Source organism: Quercus robur, chromosome 7 (genome assembly GCF_932294415.1).
Source record: "Quercus robur chromosome 7, dhQueRobu3.1, whole genome shotgun sequence".
In the NCBI taxonomy this organism is placed as follows: domain Eukaryota; kingdom Viridiplantae; phylum Streptophyta; class Magnoliopsida; order Fagales; family Fagaceae; genus Quercus; species Quercus robur.
This window is the reverse complement of record NC_065540.1, coordinates 12,364,867-12,386,549: the sequence shown is the minus strand read 5'-3', so window position 1 is coordinate 12,386,549 and position 21,683 is coordinate 12,364,867. Positions and strand designations below refer to the sequence as shown.

General features: G+C 35.5%; 1 protein-coding gene across 2 annotated transcripts; it reads left to right on the top strand.

Moving 5' to 3' along the window:
• Nucleotides 1–2,681: 2,681 nt before the first annotated feature.
• Nucleotides 2,682–12,962, top strand: LOC126692277 (DExH-box ATP-dependent RNA helicase DExH1). Of its 2 annotated transcripts, XM_050387820.1 has the most exons (16): nucleotides 2,682–3,011; nucleotides 3,348–3,493; nucleotides 4,617–4,716; nucleotides 4,789–5,016; nucleotides 5,157–5,252; nucleotides 6,495–6,770; nucleotides 7,108–7,311; nucleotides 7,416–7,571; nucleotides 8,861–8,953; nucleotides 9,933–10,147; nucleotides 10,667–10,826; nucleotides 10,995–11,268; nucleotides 11,351–11,543; nucleotides 11,654–11,840; nucleotides 12,089–12,457; nucleotides 12,563–12,962. In XM_050387820.1, the coding sequence occupies exons 1-16, from the start codon at nucleotides 2,709–2,711 to the stop codon at nucleotides 12,692–12,694; spliced, it is 3,132 nt and encodes a 1,043-aa protein (XP_050243777.1). In that variant the 5' UTR covers nucleotides 2,682–2,708; the 3' UTR covers nucleotides 12,695–12,962. The 2 variants fall into 2 exon arrangements, with proteins under 2 accessions (XP_050243777.1, XP_050243778.1); XM_050387821.1 differs by lacking the exon at nucleotides 2,682–3,011 and having other exon boundaries at nucleotides 3,349–3,493; nucleotides 4,613–4,716.
• Nucleotides 12,963–21,683: the final 8,721 nt, after the last annotated feature.

Sequence of the window (21,683 nt, the reverse complement as noted above, 5' to 3'; positions counted from 1 at the left end):
TTGTTGTTGTAGTGGATATTTGTAGCCGGTGGTTGTGCCATTGGTGATAATGGGGGGAGGGGATAATATATTATTTTAATGTATAGTAAATATTATTTTAATGTATAGAATTGAATAATAAAACATCTGATAAATGAGATGTTGTAAAATGATGTGGTCAAATAATAAAGTAGGTATTTAGTGTGGCAAAATGACATAATTTTTGCCACATCTGCTGTGGATGCTCTTATGAGTAATAAAATATTAACATGTTTCATAACTTTACTTTAAATGATTGATAGGGAAGGATCATATGCCCTACTTAATTATTTATTTATTTTATTTTATTCTTAAATGTAACTATAATATAAGTAGTTCTTGATCAATTTAAAGGGAAGGAAAAAATTAAGGTAATATAGACAGTGGTCTCATGTTGGCTATGTTATTATTAAGATATGCGTAATGAGTATATTTAGCTAATATATATAAACTTATAAATGAGTCTATGCTTGAATTGTTGTGTATCAAGCCTAATAGCTCACGAGCTTGTTTGTGAACAATTTTTTTTTCTTAGGCTTGGCTTGTTTATTAAACGAATCTAAAACTAAGACTTAAGCTTGACTCATTTATAAACAAACAAACATGAACAATTTTTTTATCGAGTCGAGCTTGAGTTATTCATGATTGACTTGGTTCATTTACAGCCCTACTCATCACTCCTCACTCAATTTCCGTCACTCATCACTCATCATTCATCACTCATCGCTTAAAATACCCCAATTTCCTATACCCACCCGTTCGGCACACTTCACTCAGCTTCTCATCACTCAATTTTTCTACTTTTTTGTAGGACCCATACCTGTAAATTGGTTAGACCCTTATGTTAAGCCTACCTGCAGAACCCATTCCCCACCATTTTCTCTTTTCTCATTTCCCCTTCACCCCTGTTACTCTCCCAAAACACAAACCCGAACCCATAAAAATTTCGTAAGCTTGAAACCCATTCATGTTTGTATTTTGAAGCTTGAAAAGTTTGTTTCTTGATTTTTTTTTAATGGGTCTGAGACATCCTTACCCAGTCATGGAGTGCAACAAAAACCAAAAATATTTTGTGATGAAGAACAAAAAAAAAGAAAAAGAAAAGAAAGAAAGAATTGTAGCGAAGACCAAATGGGTTCTATGATGAAGAACCAAAAAAAGAAAAAAGAAAAATAGAAAGAAAGAAAGAATTGCAGTGAAGACCAAATGGGTCTGTGATGAAGAACAAAAAAAGAAAAAAAAAAAAGAAGAAGAAGAAGAAAGAAACAACTGCAGTGAAGACCAAATGGGTCTGTGATGAAGAACAAAAAAAAAAAAAAAAAAAAAAAGAAGAAAGAAAGAACTACAGCAAAGACCAAATGGGTTTTGTGATGAAGAACCAAAAAAAAAGAAAAAAGAAAGAACTGAATGGAGTGAAGACAAAAAAAAAGAAAGAAAAGTGGAGAAGAAAGTCGTTGAAGAGACCATTAAAAGCAGCGCCTCATGTGTATTGCTTTGACTGTGGGTCCAGGTATGTGGGTTTAATTATGGAAATGTTATTGGAAACTGAAGGTATGTTTGGTAACTGTTTTTTCTCCTTATTTTCTATTTTTAAAAACAATTTTCTATTTTTGAGACTAAAAAATTTGTTTGGCAACCAAAAATAGACAGAAAACAAAAACTGTTCTCAAAACTCAATTTGTGAAGGAAACTGAAAACATGCAAAATGCTGTTTTCGGTTTCTAATTTTCAAAAGTCAATGAAAACACGCATTTAATTTAATAAATCTGTCTCATTTAATGAGTTAGTATTAGAGTTCAAATCCTAGTAACAACATATTTTAGTATTTTCTATTTTTTTCTTTAACAAACTATTTTTTTAATTTCAACTAACCAAACATGTTTTTGATTTCAAAAATACAAGAAAATTATTTTTTCTTTATATTCTCAAAAACAAGTTTTTGAAAATAGAAAACAAAAACTGTTACCAAATATAACCTGAATTTTGGAAACTGAAAACACCTAAAATTTGTTTTCAATTGCATCACTTATCACTCAAAAATCAAAGAATTGAGTGATGGAAACAAAAACCGGAAACAAATCCAAACAGAGTTTTTTTTTTTTTTTTTTTTTTCGTGGGACCCACATATTTTGAGTTATGAGTGATGAAAACAGAGTTATGAGTTATGAAAACAATAAATCCAAACAGCCCCTTAAATTTTAAGTTTTTGTAATTTAAAATAAGAAAACAAGTTTATAAATTAAATAGTAACTAGTATACGATATATAAGAAATTTGACATTTGTGTTAAGAACATAAAAATACACGCAATTCAACGATTAGATTTTAAATATATATAATCATGTTAAATTTTTTTAATGGAAGTTGTAGTATTAGGTTGCAACTAAATTTATAACCAAACTTTGTCCGACCAAAAATTACAATATTTTGAGAAATTCAAATGATATTTAACATTAAGGGAGTGGATTAAAATTTTGAAGTTTTCGAAGACAAAATTAAATCTACCCTTAACCTTACAATTGTAACTAGCACTTCGACACATTACGGACTTTGAGTTTCGAGTCACTTTGACACATTGCACACCACACGAACTAAACAAAGAACTATTACTACTCACTAGTTCCACACGACACATGGGCATAAAGCTCCGTCCACAAGACACAACACTGTGATATATATAAAAATTTATAAATGTCTCTTCGCTCATTCGGCGCTAACTACAGCTACTGCTACCATTGCTATCACTCCCTCTCTAGCCACATTTCCCTCGCTCGGCGATTCTCTGCTTCGCAGCTTCGGATCTCAGCTCGTGCAATGTCTTACCGTCCCAACTTCCAAGGCGGTCGTCGCGGCGGCGGCCCTAACAGCAGAGGACGCGGTGGAGCTCGCCGTGGCGGCGGCGGCGGTGGAGGAGGCCGAGGAGGAGGACGCGGCGAGCAGCGGTGGTGGGACCCCGTCTGGCGAGCCGAGCGCCTGAGACAGCAACAGGCCGAGGTATATAAGCCTTTTTGAACAAGCGTTAACATGTAATTTATAAATTATTTATTATTTTTAGGGTTTATTTTGCTTGAATTTAAGTACAGCTCAAGCAAATTTGATGCTCTGTTTGTTACCACTTGTTTGGTTGCCGAGAAACTGGGAAACGAAAAGGAATTAAAAGTGTTAATCATGAGTTTATTCATGTTTAAAAGGCTCAGTTAAGTCTAAATTCATATTATTAACCAGAAAATTTCATTAACAAAACTTAGCATTATGTAAAATTTTTTTGTAAAATATATATTATTATTATTTTTTCCATTTTTGTGGTTTGAAAATGATATTTATGTGCAGATGGAAGTTCTTGATGAGAATGAGTGGTGGGGTAAGATAGAGCAGATGAAAAGAGGAGGGGAACAGGAGATGATAATTAAGCGTAATTTCAGTCGCGCAGACCAGCAAACCTTATATGATATGGCTTATCAACTGGGGCTTTACTTGTAAGTGCCTATAAATAATTGGCATAAGAGTGGTTTGTGTGCATAGGTGAATTGTACGTTGGGTGTATAGGAAATGCTGTTTGTATTGTCTAGCTTCTAGCTTTGATGAGTATAGTTTGATTGAATTTGTAAAATTTATTTCTGTGAGCCATGTGATGTGTGATCAGTGGATGGTTGACTTTTATTTTATTATTATGTACTTCCACGAGTATGGTTCACTCTCATCACAGTGACATAAAATATGCTTTGGACAAGTCTTAGGTAAAGTTCCTTAGGTTAAATTTGTTTTATTAGGATGCACGGACACTTCATTTGGGGTGTTGTACCCGTGTCGTATCCGTGTTGTAACGGTGTCCAATTTGCCGTATCATGTTATAATTTTTCAAAAATTGCTTGTGTAACTGTATCGTACTTGTGTTTGTGTCCATGCATCCTAGGACTTTTATGTTGATAAGTAGATCAAAGCTACTCACTGAAATGATAATTAGATCAAAGATTATGCTTTATTATTTAACAGGTATTGTTTGGTAGATTAGATGTAGAAATGTGGAGAATTTTAGTTAGAAATGATGGTTCTAATTTATAATTTAGCAAACTTTATTAGAAAATGTAGATGATTCAAATTTTATGGGATGAAAATGAGAGGCTAGATAAAATCTTAAAATGCAATTTTTTTTGGCTTTCATATTCAACGAGACTTATGGGATGATGGGTCTTCATCTTTTATCATGTTGTTAATAAGATGATTTTTTTAAGCTTAACAACAAACTTGACCTAAGAAACCTATTGTAAGTCTTATCCAATCTACTTAGATGATTGTTTTTATGGTTTTTTTTTTTTAAAATTAATATTTCTTTTTGTGCATTGGTAGTTAGATTTGAAATGTTACACACATCAAAAATGTCAAGGGTTTGGAATTTATGATTATGTTTTGTTTGACATTATTCATCAAAAAATGTTTTGTTTGACAATTTCTTTAATGTGCATTTATTTTAATTGAATTACTTATGAGAGTTGCCTATAAAAAAAACCTTATAATAATGTTTTGTTTGACATTTATAATTTATTTTTTGAAACTTCATCTCACTTTTTTCCTCTCGTCTTTGTACTTGTGGAAAGAAAGCCATGCATATAATAAAGGGAAGACTCTTGTGGTCAGCAAAGTTCCATTGCCAGATTACCGGGCAGATCTCGATGAGCGTCATGGGTCCACACAGAAAGAGGTAATATTTATATCTATGCTGAAACTATCTCTGTTAATTTGATAAAGATCCTATGTTTAAACCCTTCTGCAGATTCGAATGTCCACAGAAATTGAGAGAAGAGTTGGAAGTCTTTTGAATAGTTCAGAGTCACATGGGGCATTAACCTCTATAGATTCTTCTGTAGCAATCAGCCAGGGAGGCAAAGGCAAGCCATCATCATCTGGTGTTAATATAATCAAACCTGACTCCTTGTCAGAGATTGATTCTGCTAAGGACAATCTTAGTCTTGAACTTAAGCAGAGGCAGGAAAAAATGAAGGTATATATGCCAATTTGGTCCCGCTTTGATATTAGTTATTTCCACATGCAATAATATTCAAACCACTCTAGCTATTCACTTGAATTTTAGGAGTATGTTAAGGTCAAGTAATATTCATGTTATGTATTGCCAACATGCAGGTAAGTGATTCTTCAAGGGCAATGCGGTCATTCAGAGAAAAGCTTCCTGCATTCAAAGTGAAATCTGAGTTTTTGAAAGCTGTTGCTGAAAACCAGGTCTGATATTCTGTCTGTATCAAGATGAAAATATTTATTGACCATGATTTAAGTATTTAACACAAATCCGGTCTTCCTTTGGTGTTAACTCTAGTAATGTTTTCATATCTATGTTTGTGTGTGTGGAGAGAGAGACAGGAGGGGCAGACAACTTTGTTCTATGATGTTCTCCATGTGGAATATTATGTATCAATTCGATGCGTGGTGTGTTTTATGCTATATGTTCAAGATATGCCATGTGACCTGAGATTGCATGCTTGCTGCATTTTTTATCGTTTTGCAATGTATCAGCATGAAATCTTATGAGCCAAGAATTCCACTTTGTGGACAGTTAATATTTGTAGTTAAGTTAATACCTTAATTTTTGCCTATGACGTGCCCTTAAATATTTCTGTACAATCTTCATTTATTTTTTCATAAGTTTGAAATTTGGCAAAATAGGCAATTGTTACTTAAAATTAGTCAGGTTTATTTTAGTCCCTAAAATTTGAAAGTTCATTTTTAGCCCTCAAAAAATTGTAAAGATACCAAGTTAATCCTTTCATAGCCTTGTCATGATAATTCTTGCTTATGTGGCAAAGTTTGATAAAACCATGTGCTCTGTTATAATGGCAATAGTATTGAAGGACTAATTTGGTATGTTTACGATTTTTTGAGGGCTAAAATGAACATTTGAAATTTCACTAAAAAGTATAAAATTAAACCTGTCCCAAATTTTAGGGACCAAAAGTATGTTTTTACCTTGGAATTTTTATGCATGTTTGAAAAATAGTTAGTGTATGCGAGTAAGCATAAAGGGGGAAGGAGAAGATGACAAATAAAGAATATTTTGCAAGTGAGGTGGCCAATGAGTTTTGTCTCTATAAAAACAGTTGCAAGGTGAGGTTGTGGGTTCAAAACCTGGCACGGTCTCTCACAAAACCATTAGGTGCTTGTGTAACTTACCAATAAATAATTGAGTGAGATGTTGAAGAACGTTAGCCAAATGTTCTTTCTTGTGAAATATAGGATGACAGCGCAATCGTAGTTGTACAACATTTAAATGAAATTTTCAAGCATTTTTGCTGTTTTCCGTTGCTATCTCTTGCATTTTTTGAAGAAAGGTCTTGAGAAATTTGTTGATTCCTTCAATATTTTAGTGATAATCAGTCCTTAATTATTTTCCCTAGTTTCAGTTTGCAGGTGTTCCTGGTAGTAATTACACGTTTCCATTGATTCATGTTAGTTTGGTTTGCAATGTAGGTATTGGTAGTTTCAGGGGAGACAGGTTGTGGTAAAACAACTCAGCTGCCTCAATTTATTCTGGAGAACGAAATATCACGTTTGCGTGGTGCTGATTGCAGCATAATGTGCACTCAACCCCGCCGTATATCTGCCATTTCCGTTGCAGCTCGTATAGCTTCTGAAAGGGGGGAGAGTCTTGGTGAAACTGTTGGTTATCAGATCCGCCTGGAAGCAAAACGTTCTGCTCAAACACGGTTGCTATTTTGTACCACAGGAGTATTACTTCGACAGTTGGTAAGATGATATTTCTCAACTGCGTCAATTGTTGTTTGAAGCTTGTTTTGATTACTCCTACCTAGGTTTTCTTTCTTTGACATGTATTATATATGTCTTGCTTCTGTAAGAATCAATATAATAATTACTTTCATGATCTTGGGCGCCAAGCCTTGAGAACAGCAAGCTGCCTGGTTTTCTATGTCTTCACTGTTGAAACCTTACATAGGTATATGTGTTAGTGGGGAATGCCAAGTTACATCCTACATTACATTAAAGAGTCATCAAAATAGAGCCATTGATTCTTATCTTCTGGGAAAATTTCACGTTGTTTGATATATTTGATGTTGGTCTGCAGGTTCAAGACCCAAAGCTTGCTGGGGTGAGCCATCTACTAGTGGATGAAATCCATGAAAGAGGCATGAATGAAGATTTTTTACTAATAATTCTGCGTGACCTTCTTCCTCACCGTCCAGATTTACGTCTTATTCTAATGAGTGCTACCATTAATGCTGATTTGTTCTCCAAATACTTTGGAAATGCCCCAACTATACATATACCGGTACTTTTTTAACCATTTTAATCATTTACCGTTGATTCCTGAATAATTGATGTAGTTGAAGGCTTATATTTTTCACGCATAATTTTTCTTTGACAAAATGGCAGGGATTGACTTTCCCTGTGGCAGAGTCTTTTCTAGAGGATGTGCTGGAAAAAACTCGTTACAATATCAAGTCAGAGTTTGACAACTTTGAGGGGAATTCAAGGAGGAGGAGGAGGCAACAAGATTCCAAGAAGGATCCTTTAACAGAATTATTTGAGGCATGCTTGCATTCTCTATGTCCCTTATTTTCTGTTTTTGTATGGTAAATATTTTACCAATGTGCTCTAGCTCAATGGCGCTGTCTTTCCCTAATAGGATGCGGGGTGAAGTTGTGAGTTTAAGACTCTACAGCATGTGCTTGCAACTTACCATTTAAAAATGCAAAATAATAAAATCACTGTCATGTATTCTGCTCGGGAGATAAACTACCATTGTTCTAATGCAATTGATGTAACTATCTTTCTCTAAACAGACTAGGTTGCAATTCCTCTGTTACATTGGTTAGGTGATCTATAGCTTATATTTATTTTTTTCCACATTTATCATCTTGGTGCAATATTAGGTACGTTTGATGTGCACAAATCATTAATTTTTGGGCATGATATAGCCAATAGTGTGTGAATAATATTGCAGACCATATCATCCTGGTTTTTTTTTTTATAAGTACCATATCTAAGGAACCCTTTAAAAGTGTTTATATGGTGTTGACTTATGCAAAAGTGCATAATGTTTAGGACTGTGCTATGGAAAGTTGAAATAGTGCTTATTTTGCATAAACCAAGCATGAAAGCTCATGCTTATGTGCAAAGGCAAGTGAACTTGGTTGTTTAAATGTGTTTCATGTTTCAGTCACATGATTCTGAAATATTGCCCTAAATGAGATTTATGATAGGGACACATTGGAAGAGTCAACAATGTAACTCCATGTCCTTGTCAATGTATCTTACTTTAATAAAAATTATAGAAAAGAAAATTAAATGGTGTCTGCATAGATCTGGACTTAAAGAAGACAAGATAAGGCTTTAGGCAACCAACCTTTTTACTCGCTTTAGTTTTGGTCTTTCCTGGAAAAGCTTAAACTGTACTGTATACTATATATGGATTCTAAAACTGCAAATGCACATATAACTACCAAAGGAGCAGTGCTTATACCATGTTGCCAACCATTGTCTGTATTCTGCATACCATAGGGCTACTGATTTCATTTGTGCATTTTGGTAACTTTTTCTTTTGTGTGTGTGCTTTGATGTGGATTGACACTGCAGCACATGGAGTTTTTGCTCTGTTTGTCTTATTAGCAAATTAGTTCCACAGATGCATATACGATGATGAAAGTCATAGACCGTTGCTTGACTAAGACATTTCCTTGTAAATTGCAAATTTTGTTAATCTGTAATGCGTGATTCACATCTCTAATAACTCATGACACTATTTCTAAATGGATCATTCATGAATTTATACTTCATTCCATAATGTATTTACTGCAATGTTGTTGTGTTTTTTGCAGGATGCTGATATTGATTCTCAATACAAAAATTACAGTGTATCCACAAGAAAGTCTCTTGAAGCTTGGTCTGGTTCACAGCTTGATTTGGGTCTGGTATGCACTTTGAGTAATCTATTAACAAATGGAATGAACTTTCTCTATGTCCTGCTTGAATTTTTCTTGCTTGAAAGAAATATATGTATTGTATCTGAATTTATGCTGAGCATTTTGACTGATGTGTGTTTGCTCAAATATTTATTTCCCTTTAGTGTTTGTTTGGATGAGCGGTAGGGTGAAATTAAGTTGTTTTGGTAATGTATAACTCTTTTAAAGCTTTACTTTTTTCTAGATACAACAGTACCATGGCCCAGCTTATTTTTTAAGCCCAACAGGCCAATAAATATAAGCTCTCCCAAATGAGCACTTAAACCTTAATGTTAAAAGGTAATACCAATATTCTGTAAGGCGATTAATGGGAAAACATACATCAGGGGAAGTATTATAGTCCTAGCAAGAACTTAATAGTAAAGATTTTCAAGAATTGCCTGGCCATTTGCCCTATTTCCTGTGTGGCACCTGTTAAATGTAACTTGAAGTATGTGGATCTTGAACCTATGATCTCATGCCCGACTTTACTCTTATATAGTCTTTAGATTCTTAAGCATCCCTCCAAATTTCCTGCTTGGTGTTGACTCAACATCTAGTTTCATCCACTAAAATTATATTGTCTGCAAAAGCATATACTGTGGGACTGGTTTAAGATGATAGTGCTATGTAAAACCTGTTATATACACCATTTACATTTGGTGGCAGTCAAGTCTGCCAGGCAATTTGCCTTTTGGCAATTCATACTCATAACTTCTTGGTTGGAGATTGCCGGATGTGGTCGTTATATATTGCTTGGGTGGGGATCTGGGGAATATAGTTTTCTTATATGTATTTTTTCCCTTAATTCCAATGGTAAAAGGTTTCTGTCACTGCATTCCTCTATGCAATATCATTTATCATTAATAAAGATTTTCTAATTTCAAAATTTTGGGACAAAGGCTTTGTTGTTGTTGTTTATAGTCATATCACTGGTCTTGTGTTGTAGGTGGAGGCAACAATTGAATACATCTGTCGCCATGAAGGTGATGGAGCTATTCTTGTATTCCTTACTGGCTGGGATGACATCTCTAAGCTACTTGACAAAGTTAAAGCAAATAATTTCCTTGGAGATCCCAGCAAGTTTCTAGTCCTTCCCCTACATGGTTCAATGCCCACCATCAATCAACGTGAAATATTTGATTGTCCTCCCCCTAACAAGAGGCAAGCATACTTCATTTTTCTAATTTTATGTATTTAATGTTAAGATCAATTTGTTCTTTTGCTTGTTTTTGGTTCTTGTCCTTTGGAAATAGTATTTAGTCTTCCTTTATTCTTATCAGCATGGTAATGCATATTGGACTGCATAGCTCAATTATGGTCATGTCACTGTGCAAAGTTCTCTTAAATTAATAGCACCTTGCAGCAAGTAATGGTACTGTAGTTCTTTTGCCCAACTTCATTGGCGTCTTTTTAATTCATAACTCCCCTGCTGGTGAGCATAAATAATTAAATATAAACAATTTTCTGCTTACTTGCAACCTCATATGATTGTCAGTGTGACAATAACCACCCCATGCAGTACCATTAATGTTAATAGTTTATGAACATAATTTCCCCCTGTATTTAAAAATAGAATGTTAATTGGAACTCTACTGAGCTTCACAATTTCAATTGTCACAAATATCTTTGAACTTCTTGCAATTGTGACCTCTAAGTTCTATATATACTTCATTATTGTAGGAAAGTTGTGCTGGCAACTAATATTGCTGAGAGTAGTATCACCATAGATGATGTTGTGTATGTCATTGACTGTGGAAAGGCAAAGGAAACTAGTTATGATGCCCTGAACAAACTGGCTTGTCTATTACCATCATGGATTTCCAAGGCTTCGGCACATCAGGTATGCAGGGAGCACCATGAAAGTGTAATTGCAAATAGGAGGTTCTTTCTTTGTGAATCATGTTTCTCCAGCTTAGCCTACTTTGTTTGTTGCTTAATTGGATGACCTTTTTTCTTTCCTCCCTTTTCTTCTGTATCTTTTTGGTTGATATATGGTGAGTAATTTCAGAGACGAGGTCGTGCTGGTCGTGTGCAACCTGGAGTTTGTTATAGATTGTATCCAAAGATGATCCATGATGCAATGCTTCAGTATCAGTTACCTGAGATTCTCAGAACACCTCTGCAAGAACTATGCCTGCATATCAAAAGTTTGCAGCTTGGAACGATTGGATCATTTTTGGCAAAAGCACTTCAGCCACCGGATGCTCTCGCTGTTCAAAATGCAATAGACCTTCTTAAAACAATTGGGGCTCTAGATGACATGGAGGAACTTACCCCACTTGGTATATAACATTGCATACCGGTTTCTGTATTGGATATCAGCTTTAGGATGTTGACTGTAATCAGAAGAATTTTGTGTAACAGGTCGCCATCTTTGTACTCTACCATTGGACCCAAATATTGGGAAGATGCTTCTTATGGGGTCTATCTTTCAATGCCTCAATCCAGCCTTAACAATTGCAGCTGCTCTTTCTCATCGTGACCCATTTGTGCTACCAATAAATAGGAAAGAGGAAGCTGATGAAGCTAAAAGATCCTTTGCTGGTGATTCTTGCAGGTTGATCATTAAGCTTATGGTCCTTATTATTATGGCATTTGCGGAGTTTTTTTGTGATTGACCTTGATTCTGTTACTGATTCCAAACTTGCACAAACATTCTTTATGCAGTGACCACATAGCACTTCTTAAAGCTTTTGAAGGATGGAAGGATGCAAAGCGTAATGGAAAGGAAAGAGCATTCTGTTTTGATAACTTTTTATCCCCAGTTACATTGCAGATGATGGATGATATGCGAATGCAATTTGTAGATCTATTATCAGGCATTGGCTTTGTAGACAAACCAAGGGGTGCAAATGTAAGCGCTTGATATTTTTAATTTTTCTTTTTTGAAGTGGAGTATTCCTTCCCCCTCCTCAAATTTTTTTTTTTTTACTTATTTTTTTAGAACTCGTTATAACACCATTTCAATTCAAGAGATTTCTCACTGAGTGTGGTGGGGCAGTTTTGCCACTCTTTCCTTCTCAATTTTAACCATTGGAATAATTGTATCATATATCTATCCAAAGAATGAGGATTTATTTACTCTTTATGATATGTGTGTAGGCTTACAACCAATATAGCCATGATTTGGAGATGGTCTCTGCAATCCTTTGTGCTGGACTCTATCCAAATGTGGTGCAATGCAAAACAAGAGGAAAACGGACAGCATTCTACACTAAAGAAGTTGGGAAAGTTGACATTCATCCTGCATCTGTCAATGCAGGAGTTCATCTCTTCCCTCTACCTTACATGGTTTATAGTGAAAAGGTGAAAACAACTAGCATATATGTCCGAGACTCTACAAATATATCAGATTATGCTCTACTTCTATTTGGCGGTAATCTCACCCCTAGCAAAACTGGGGAGGGCATTGAGATGCTTGGTGGTTACCTTCATTTCTCTGCATCGAAGAGTGTTATAGAGTTGATACGGGTAATGTCCCCCAAGATTTTTTATTTATTTTTATGACTCCTTAAATGATGTTTCCCTTTCTTTGTTTGCAACTTTGATTAAGTGTTGTAACGGGTTCTTTTGCAGAAATTGCGCACTGAACTTGACAAGCTTCTAAATAGGAAAATTGAGGAACCGGGTTTGGACATTTCTATGGAGGGAAAGGGAGTGGTTGCCGCTGCGGTTGAGTTACTGCACAGTCAAACCATACATTATTAAATTCTGTACTGATCCAAAACTAAACACTGTTCAATTGGAGTCCGGCCTTCCCGTTTTTCGTTTTGTCCTCCTATTGAGACTTGAGAGACATAAAATTTTGCCACTAATATTTTTAGGCATTACATTAGGATGTGACTTAGCTGGGTGGCTGTAATACTAATTTTATGTACACAGATTTACATGGAGGGTATTTTTATAGATCTCAGTTTGTATTAGCTATTATATGTAAAAAGAATTGCAAATTTTATATTATAAGCTTTCATGGTTACAGACATGAGCAGACCGTAAAATGTATAGTTGCCATCACTCTCTAACAAGCAGCTGAGACTACCCACTTTTTCTCGGTTCAAGCTAAATACAATTTTCTTAGGAGGCACAAAAGGCTCATGCTCTTTCTTATTAATGATAATATCAAAATCCGTGACTTTTATTTTACAATGATTCTGCTTTACAAGTTGAGGCACCTAAGGGCAACCTATTGTGAAACTGCAATGGGGTTTCTGTACTGGACTGCAAGCAAAATCTTGAAAATGAAGGGTGAAAGGGACCATTGCTTTGAAATATCTCACAAGTATTATTCTACACTAATAATTGAAGCCAACTCCAGCAATCACTCTTCAACCTTTGAAATTGCAGCTAATTCCCTAAAATTTAATAAGACCCATAAATAATAGTAAAAATAAACTAAACAGGAAAATAAATTGATAAAATTTCATCCGTACCAGACGCACTATTAATTAGGGACCATTGCTTTGAAAAATCCAATGCAAAGTCGATCCTTGCGCTAATTTGGTAAAAAACTTGTCTTTCAACATCCCATGTGGAAAGGAAAATGGAACAAAACCCTGCTTCCTTGATAACCAGATGCTAGTATGTCTCGAGCCATCCATGATGAATGCGGTTTCATGAACATTGGTTTTGTGGGTTCCAAATATACATGGTGCAACAAAGATTGGATGGAGCCTTGGTGTGGGAGAGACTCGATCGTACTGTTGCAAAATCTTGTTTTGATTATTTTCTTTGAATTAGACTTCATAAATTCTTTGAAACTTTTTTTTTTTCAAAAAATAATTAAAAAATAAGTAATTACCACAATTGAAAGGGGAGATCGAACCTTGGTTTTTTTTTATTTTATTTTTATTTAAAATTTATGAAGGAGAGAATAAAATGCTGTTGAATTTCAAAACTTTTGGGTTTTGGGCCTTTTGGCAATTATTTGGGAAATGCTAACGAGTGCCCTTAGGGCACTGATTAAGAATCCAGTTAAAGAAAGCTTTTATGGGAAAAGAAAAAAAATAATTAATGTTTTGACAGTTTTTTTCATTTCCCATAAAAGTGATGTCAAAACTTTCCTAAAATGGATTGTTAGCGAGTGCCCTAAGGGCACTTATTTGCATGCTTATTTTTTTAAGCTATACCAAAACAAAAAAGAAAATTTATAAGGTTGGACATACAAAAATAAGTTGGTTTAATTTCTAAATTAAAAAGTCTCAACAAATGGCACCCTAGTAAGACCTCATTTGATGTATAAAATAGTTGTCTCGACAAGCCTCCAAAATAATTTGAGTGGGGGTTCATCAAAAAAAAAATTAGTGGGGTTAATTATAATGAGAATAGGCCTATTAATTTTGACATAGTAGTGCACCACATCCAATTAGCTTACTAATTTATTAAGTTTGATAATAATTTTGGATAATTTACATTAGACCTAATTGTGGGGCCGGAGAATTCGTGGCCTCAGCCCACTCTACATTAGGGCCCAAGGTCTAAGCCGAGGAGAGTTATTGCCGAGAATGCATAATGAAAGCCCACAAAAGGCCCAAGGATATGGCCAAGGACGATCTTATACTCAGCACCTCACAAAACGCCTGAAGAAAAGGACAAACTCAGTACAGGGGCAGGACAAGGGAGAAAGCTGCCAACATCGTAGTACAGAATCCTGCATCTGACAAGCCCATACTCCCAACCATGCTATTTAACTTTTCCAACCACCCCCAACCACTCTAGGTATGGACTAATAGGACAGGTCTGCACTCCAGAAAATGAAATTGACACGTGGACACTAAAAGGGAAGTGAACACTAGTATAAAAGGGAGAGAGAGCCAAGGGGTAAATGGGCCCCGGAGGAAGGATAAAATCCTACAAAAGGGAGAAGGGGAAGAATACTATGCTCCTCGGACGTAGTCCGAGGACTTAAATCCTACAATCCGCACCAATGGAAGGCTTAGCTAGTCAAGCCAAGTCCATACATATATAAGCTTCCATAAAAACCACGACTAAACCGCTGACCTGTGACCAAGGTCCTGCCTTTTAAGCCCACTCTCTACAAATCATATCGTTAAGGCCCTTTACATACGAGCCCAATGTCATTCTTAGGTCGTTAAATAATCGTGTCCCTACAATTGGCGCCGTCTGTGGGGAGGCTTGCGCGTTGGCATAGGTGGCGGTGGAGTTAAGCCTCTGTCAAGCAAGGGTCGGCGAAAGCTCCTTCATTTCCAGCAGCACGTTGTTGTTGTTCCGACATAAATTTCCACTAGGGGCTACGCCTCGCAGTATCAATGGCACGGGCAGCTCTAGGGGCTTCCAACATCAAGCTAACGCCCCCCACCTTGGCCGAGGGGCTAATCTTCGAAAACAAGAAAAAATACAAGTTTTGGACAGAATCAAGGCCTTATATGGTCCTCGGACTCAAGCTTATGGGGAAACCAACTACTTAAGAGAAAAAATACAAGTTTTAGACAGAATCAAAGCCTTGTATGGTTCTCGGACTCAAGCCTATGGGGAAACCAACTACTTAACAGAAAAAATACAAGTTTTGGACAGAACCAAGGTCTTGTATGGTCCTCGGACTCAAGCCTATGGGGAAACCAACTACTTAACAGAAAAAAATACAAGTTTTGGACAGAACCAAGGCCTTGTATGGTCCTCGGACTCAAGCCTATGGGGAAACCAACTACTTAAGAGAAAAAATACAAGTTTTGGACAGAACCAAGACCTTGTATGGTCCTCGGACTCAAGCCTATGGAGAAACCAACTACTTAACAGAAAAAATACAAGTTTTGGACAGAACCAAGACCTTGTATGGTCCTCGGACTCAAGCCTATGGAGAAACCAACTACTTAACAGAAAAAATACAAGTTTTGGATAGAATTTTGGACACAACCTGGACGTTGTATGGCCTTCAGACTCTACCCCAGAGATGAGTTACCCATTAATAGTTGGGTTAATCCCTAGACCGATTGGAATCCCCAGTCTACCCTCGGATCCTCAATACCAAGGGAACTGATGCGATTGTGATAGGGCCAGGTGTTATCAAAAACACGGCTAAAGTCCCTTACTACTCAGCAACCCTCTCGGATGGTTTGTTTTGAGTTTCTCATTCTCGGACGGCTGCCTCACACGCATTACGAAGCACTCAGCTGTTATCTCGGTTAGTCTCATAAGTTTAATCTACTGCGAGTTAGCATTATTATGTTTGATAATGTCAATAAGTTCAAAGCAATAACTTATTGTTTCAAGGTTTCCTGCTCTAAGTATCATTAAAGGAAAATACACATGTAGTACACCCATTCACAAAGTAATTGCTGCAGAAAAGAAAATTATTTAGAAGGAAACAGATTCATCTTTTATTAAGACAAAGAAATAGTACAACGTACAATGAAAGAGCTTGAATAAGCTTATACAGAAAACTAACTACATAAGCAAAAAGAAAAAATACAAGGAAATGAGAAAAAAACAGAAGAAGAGGCACAGAGAAGAGAGATGCAGCAGTTCCAGAACGTCGTCTACGAAAACCATTCCTCAATATTTTTACATGCCCATAACTCAGGCAGCAAAAGAACCTAACATGGGGCTAGCACCTTTGAAGAAAAGGTGTAGGGAGCGGAGTGTTCGTCGGTGGCCCCACAGGAAGTTGATGAGCCTCTATGTTAGCCACGCTCGCGATAGAGCAGATGGCGCTGATGGCGGAAAACCTTACTGCTGACACACCAAGAATCTGATGCGACCAGTACCTGCTTCGGATTTTGACTGAAAGAGGTAGAGATATCATCCCCACCTTGTCAAAACGGAGGATTATCTTGAGTCTGTGTCTCCCCTGTCCAGGCCGCACCGCCTTGAGTCTCGGAAGGATCCGGTGCTTTTAGGGCGGATGTGGTTCCTTCACCCCCACCCGTGCCTCAAACATATTGCTCTAAGGGTGGATTGCACTCGATATGGAGACTGCGAGTATGGCTGAAGGATTATGAATTTGAAGGGGCCGAAGGGTTTATATGTAAGGGGAGTAACCTCCTATCCTACTTATATAAAGGGCAAATTGGTGGCATTTAATTTATGCAGGTTTCCAAGGAATGCTACGGACAAGACAGTTTTGGCTCGATTTCCAACACCATCTGCAACCATAAGATTTGAATATCCTTGTGAAGGCATGCCTCGAGCACTAAAACGTCAAGGACACCGCGTGAGTAAATCCAAAGGGATGCCTCTTAATTCGGCACATCTCCCATGCAAATGGAAAAACACCAACATCAATAAAATATAGAATTTGAGCAAGCCATGATGTGGGCCCGACATCACCAAAACCCTCCTCCCCAACTAAGAAGTCGGGCAGCAGGATTTTGAGGGGCTATTATGGGGCCGGAGAATTCGTGACCCCAGCCCACTCTACATTAGGGCCCAAGGCCTAAGCCGAGGAGAGCTATTGCCGAGGACGCATAATGAAAGCCCAAAAAAGGCCCAAGGATATGGCCGAGGACGATCTTATGCTCAGCACCTCACAAAATGCCTGACGAAAATGACAAACTCAGTACAGGGGCAGGACAAGGGAGAAAGTTGCCAATATCGTAGTACAGAATCCTGCATCTGACAGGCCCATACTCCCAACCATGCTATTTAACTTTTCCAACCACCTCCAACCACTCTAGGTATGGACTGATAGGACAGATCTGCACCCCAGAAAATGAAATTGACACGTGGACACTAAAAGGGAAGTGAATACTAGTATAAAAGGGAGAGAGAGCCAAAGGGTAAATGGGTCCCGGAGGGAGGATAAAATCCTACAAAAGGGAGAAGGGGAAGAATACTATGCTCCTTGGACGTAGTCCGAGGACTTAAATCCTACAATCCGCACCAATGGAAGGCTTAGCTAGTTAAACCAAGTCCATACATATATAAGCTTCCATAAAAACCACGACTAAACCGCTGACCTGTGACCAAGGTCCTGCCTTTCAAGCCCACTCTCTACAAATCATATTGTTAGGGCCTTTTACATACGAACCCAATGTCATTCTTGGGTCGTTAAATAATCGTGTCCCTACACTAATAATAGCTAAATATTGATATAGACATTTTTCTTTTTCTTAAACATCAATATAGATTAAAAAAAAAAGAAAAAAAAAGAGGTAATTACACTCCTCTTCCTTGAAGTTTGGAGAAATGACACTCCACTTGTGGAGAAATTTGCTATTGCAAGTATTTTGGTGCTTGATAAACTTTGCATTATTATTCTAAAATTTTTAGTTATGTTTTTGCTAATCATTGTTAAACTTTGGTAAAGAGAATTTTATAGAAATTTATAATATTTTGTTACTAATATAAATAGAAGGGGGGTAAGTGTTATTTTTTTCAAATCTCAAGGGACGAGAGTGTTTTATTTATTTATTTTTCCTTCAGATTTGGAGTGGAGTGTCATTTGACTCATTCCTCCAAGTCTCAAGAGAGGAGAGTGTCATTTCCCCTAAAAAGTATCTTTTTTTTAATTTTTAATTTTTTTTTTGAGAAACACCCTAAAAAAGTATCGATATAGATACTGTTAATATTTAAAATTAAGATAAGATTAAGTCCCAAAAAATAATTTACGATACTATTAATAGCTAAAACAAATACTAAATTTTCGCAAAACTTGTCTAAAATTACAAAAGAAAAAGACAATAATTATAACATTTAGTAATTTTTATATATAGGTTTTTTTTTGTTGGTTAAATAATGCATTTTCCGAATTATTTTACTAGAAAGAGTCTTTTGAAAGTTATTTAGTTAAATAGCCTCGTTTGGAATTCAATTTTGTGAAAATCGAGTTTTAAACACAACTCGACTTCGTAAAATTCAAGTTCCAAGCAGCTACAGTTGATGTGGTATAGCTAATGTGACATTAATTAATCCCACTTGGAACCTAACTTTTGAAAACTCAAGTTCTCAATAAATAGAACTCGATTTTTATAAACTTGAGTTATATGTTTTTTTTTTCTTCCCTTTATTGTATGGAACTTGACTTTTTTGAAAATCGAGTTCTATGTAAAAAAATTGCAAGAATATTTATAATTCTCAAAAGAAGCTGATGAAAATCGTGTTCAAATCGTGCACCCAATGGGCTGTAATTGTGCTCCTTATCAAATTTGCAAATTAAAAAAAAAAAAAGAAAAAAGAAAAAGAAAGAAGAAGAAGAAGAAGAAAAGAAAATTTACCCAACACAACACAACCTTCCCTCTCTAAAACGTAAACGGTAAGTTGAAGTTGTGAGTTTCTAATGTTGTTTAACATTCCCCTTTTTTTTTATTAGTTGAATTTGTGAATTACCATGTTCAAACGAAGAAAACTTGTCCAATTTGGGTGTAATGAGACCAATGCACTTGTGGAAGACAGACAATACGTATATAAGACTTGGATCAAGACTAACTAAGAATTACTAGTTAGTTAATTTGTGACAAAAAGCTGCAATTTTCTTCTGGGTCTACAGGTGATATATTGCATTGGGCTATATCCATTTTTGGCCTTAAATTAACCATGCAATCGAAAGAGCAGTCTATTATTGGAAAAATTGCAGCACAAAATTCTTTCTTTGTTATGCATAATGTCACTCCCCATCCTCTTATTTATGATCTATCTGTGAAGATGCTGGGATGTCAATGGACTGGGTGGCATGCTGGTCCAACCCAGTGCACCCTGAAAATAGTTGGACAAGGTCCAAGGGGATGATGAGATAGATGTATTTCAATTTGTTCTATTGTATAGTGAAGATGGGTCATAAAACAACACCGGATAATGATCCTTTTAGTCATTGATGAGTTTAAATTTGTGACACTCTCACTTGGTTGTAAATGTATATTAATGCATTCTGTTAAACTTTTGACAACTTACATTGAAGCAATTGTAGGGACTAATACGAGTTTTAAGTGTTGCACTAATGTTGTTGTTGATCATTTTCTTGATGTTAGCCAAAGGAATGCAATGAATATAATTAAAGTAACCACAATTAACTAGATATAGTTATTCCATTTTATTGACTTTATAATTTATCTCAGAAAAATATGTCAATGTACTTTTTTCTTATTTTTAGAATATATATGTCTGTGTACTTGAATAGAGCTATATTACCTTTAAATAATATTGTGGGACTCAAAATCACCCAACCCAAAGGTTGATCTTGAAGTTCTAACTGTCAGAACTAATTTATAAGTTTTTAGAGATTTTTTTTGCTAAATAAGTTTTTCGAAAGTGTTTGTACTTATCATAACTTTTCTATAACCTTCGCACTAGCGTATTTGTGTCTTTAAAGCTTAAATTGTTCATTTAGACTCTTATTTTTACTTACCCACTTATTTTATAAATTAGTTATGATGGTTAGAATTTTAAGATAACCTTTTGAGTTGGTCATAACTCATAAGAGATTTTGACCCCCACAAATATATAAGACTTTATAAATAACTAAATATTGATATAGATACATTTTTTTTAAGAAACATCGATATAAATACTTAATAAAACAATATATAGATATTGATGTTGTCGATATTTAAAATTAAGATACTACTAGGTCAAAAGATAATAATTAAGATACTATTAATAGCTAAAAACAAATATTAATATTTACGTAAAACTTGTCTAAATTATAAAAGAAAAAATAATTATAACATATAATATAATCCTTATATATAAGTATTTATTGCAAAATAATGCATCTTCCCAAATTATTTTACCAGAAGGAGACTTTTAAAAATTATCTAGTTAAGTAGCCTCATTTGGAACTCGATTTTATAAAAATCAAGTTTCAAGCACAATTTGACTTTGCACAACTTGAGTTCCAAGCAGCTATCGCTAATCTATATATATATATAAAACCGAAGCCTTTGCTGGCACCACAATTTTCCACGTCAGCACAATATTTAAAAAATAAAAAATAAAAAATAAATAAAAATTATAACTTCTCAAAACCCTAGCAACCTTACCCCTCTTTCAAGTTAAGCAATATAAAGCCACGGTTTCTGCAAACTCTCTCTTTCTCCAGACGTAGGAAGCCCTAAAGCATTCAAGATCTACAAAACCCTAACAACCTTACCCCTCTCTCAAGTTAAGAAATATAAAGCCACGGTTTCTGCAAACTTTCTCTCTCCAGACGTAGGATGCCCTAAAGCATTCAAGATCTACAATGCACGGTATAGATTTTAGCTTATAAAGTTCAGCTTTTGTAAGGTTAGTTTGTTTATATATTTAGTCCTTATGTTTAGGTTTAGGTTTTAAGAGATTTATATATTACTACTATGTGGCTGAATTTCCCGTGACATCGGTTTTATGTTTTTTTTTTTTTTTTTTTTTTTTTAATTTGTTTTATGTAAGGTTAGTTTGTTTACATCGGTTTTATGTTTTTTTTTTTAATTTGTTTTATGTAAGGTTAGTTTGTTTACATCAGTTCTTTATCTCAAAGATAAGGCTTTTATTTCTACCGCAAGAACTATTTAGGTATGTGTCCCTTGCAAGCACACATGAACTTAAATTGTCTTTTAATATATGCATGCTTTATTATTTTCTAATAGTTTTCCCGTGCATCGCACGGGTTAGCGACTAGTGTAACTAAATGTGACATTTATCGCACTTGGAACTCAACTTTTGAAAACTCAAATTTTATGTAATTTTCCTGTTGTATGAAACTCAATTGTGTAAAAATCGAGTTATACATTAAAAAAAAAAAAAATCGTAAAATAAGCTTATGAAAGCA

What these genes read in the sequence shown, in the direction of transcription:
- LOC126692277 (XM_050387820.1), top strand. Translation starts at nt 2,709, where the DNA reads ATGTCTCTTCGCTCATTCGGCGCTAACTACAGCTACTGCTACCATTGC. An exon ending in TGAGACAGCAACAGGCCGAG is followed by an intron (nt 3,012 to 3,347) that starts GTATATAAGCCT and finishes ATTTATGTGCAG; the next exon opens with ATGGAAGTTCTTGATGAGAA. An exon ending in GAGTATTACTTCGACAGTTG is followed by an intron (nt 6,771 to 7,107) that starts GTAAGATGATAT and finishes GTTGGTCTGCAG; the next exon opens with GTTCAAGACCCAAAGCTTGC.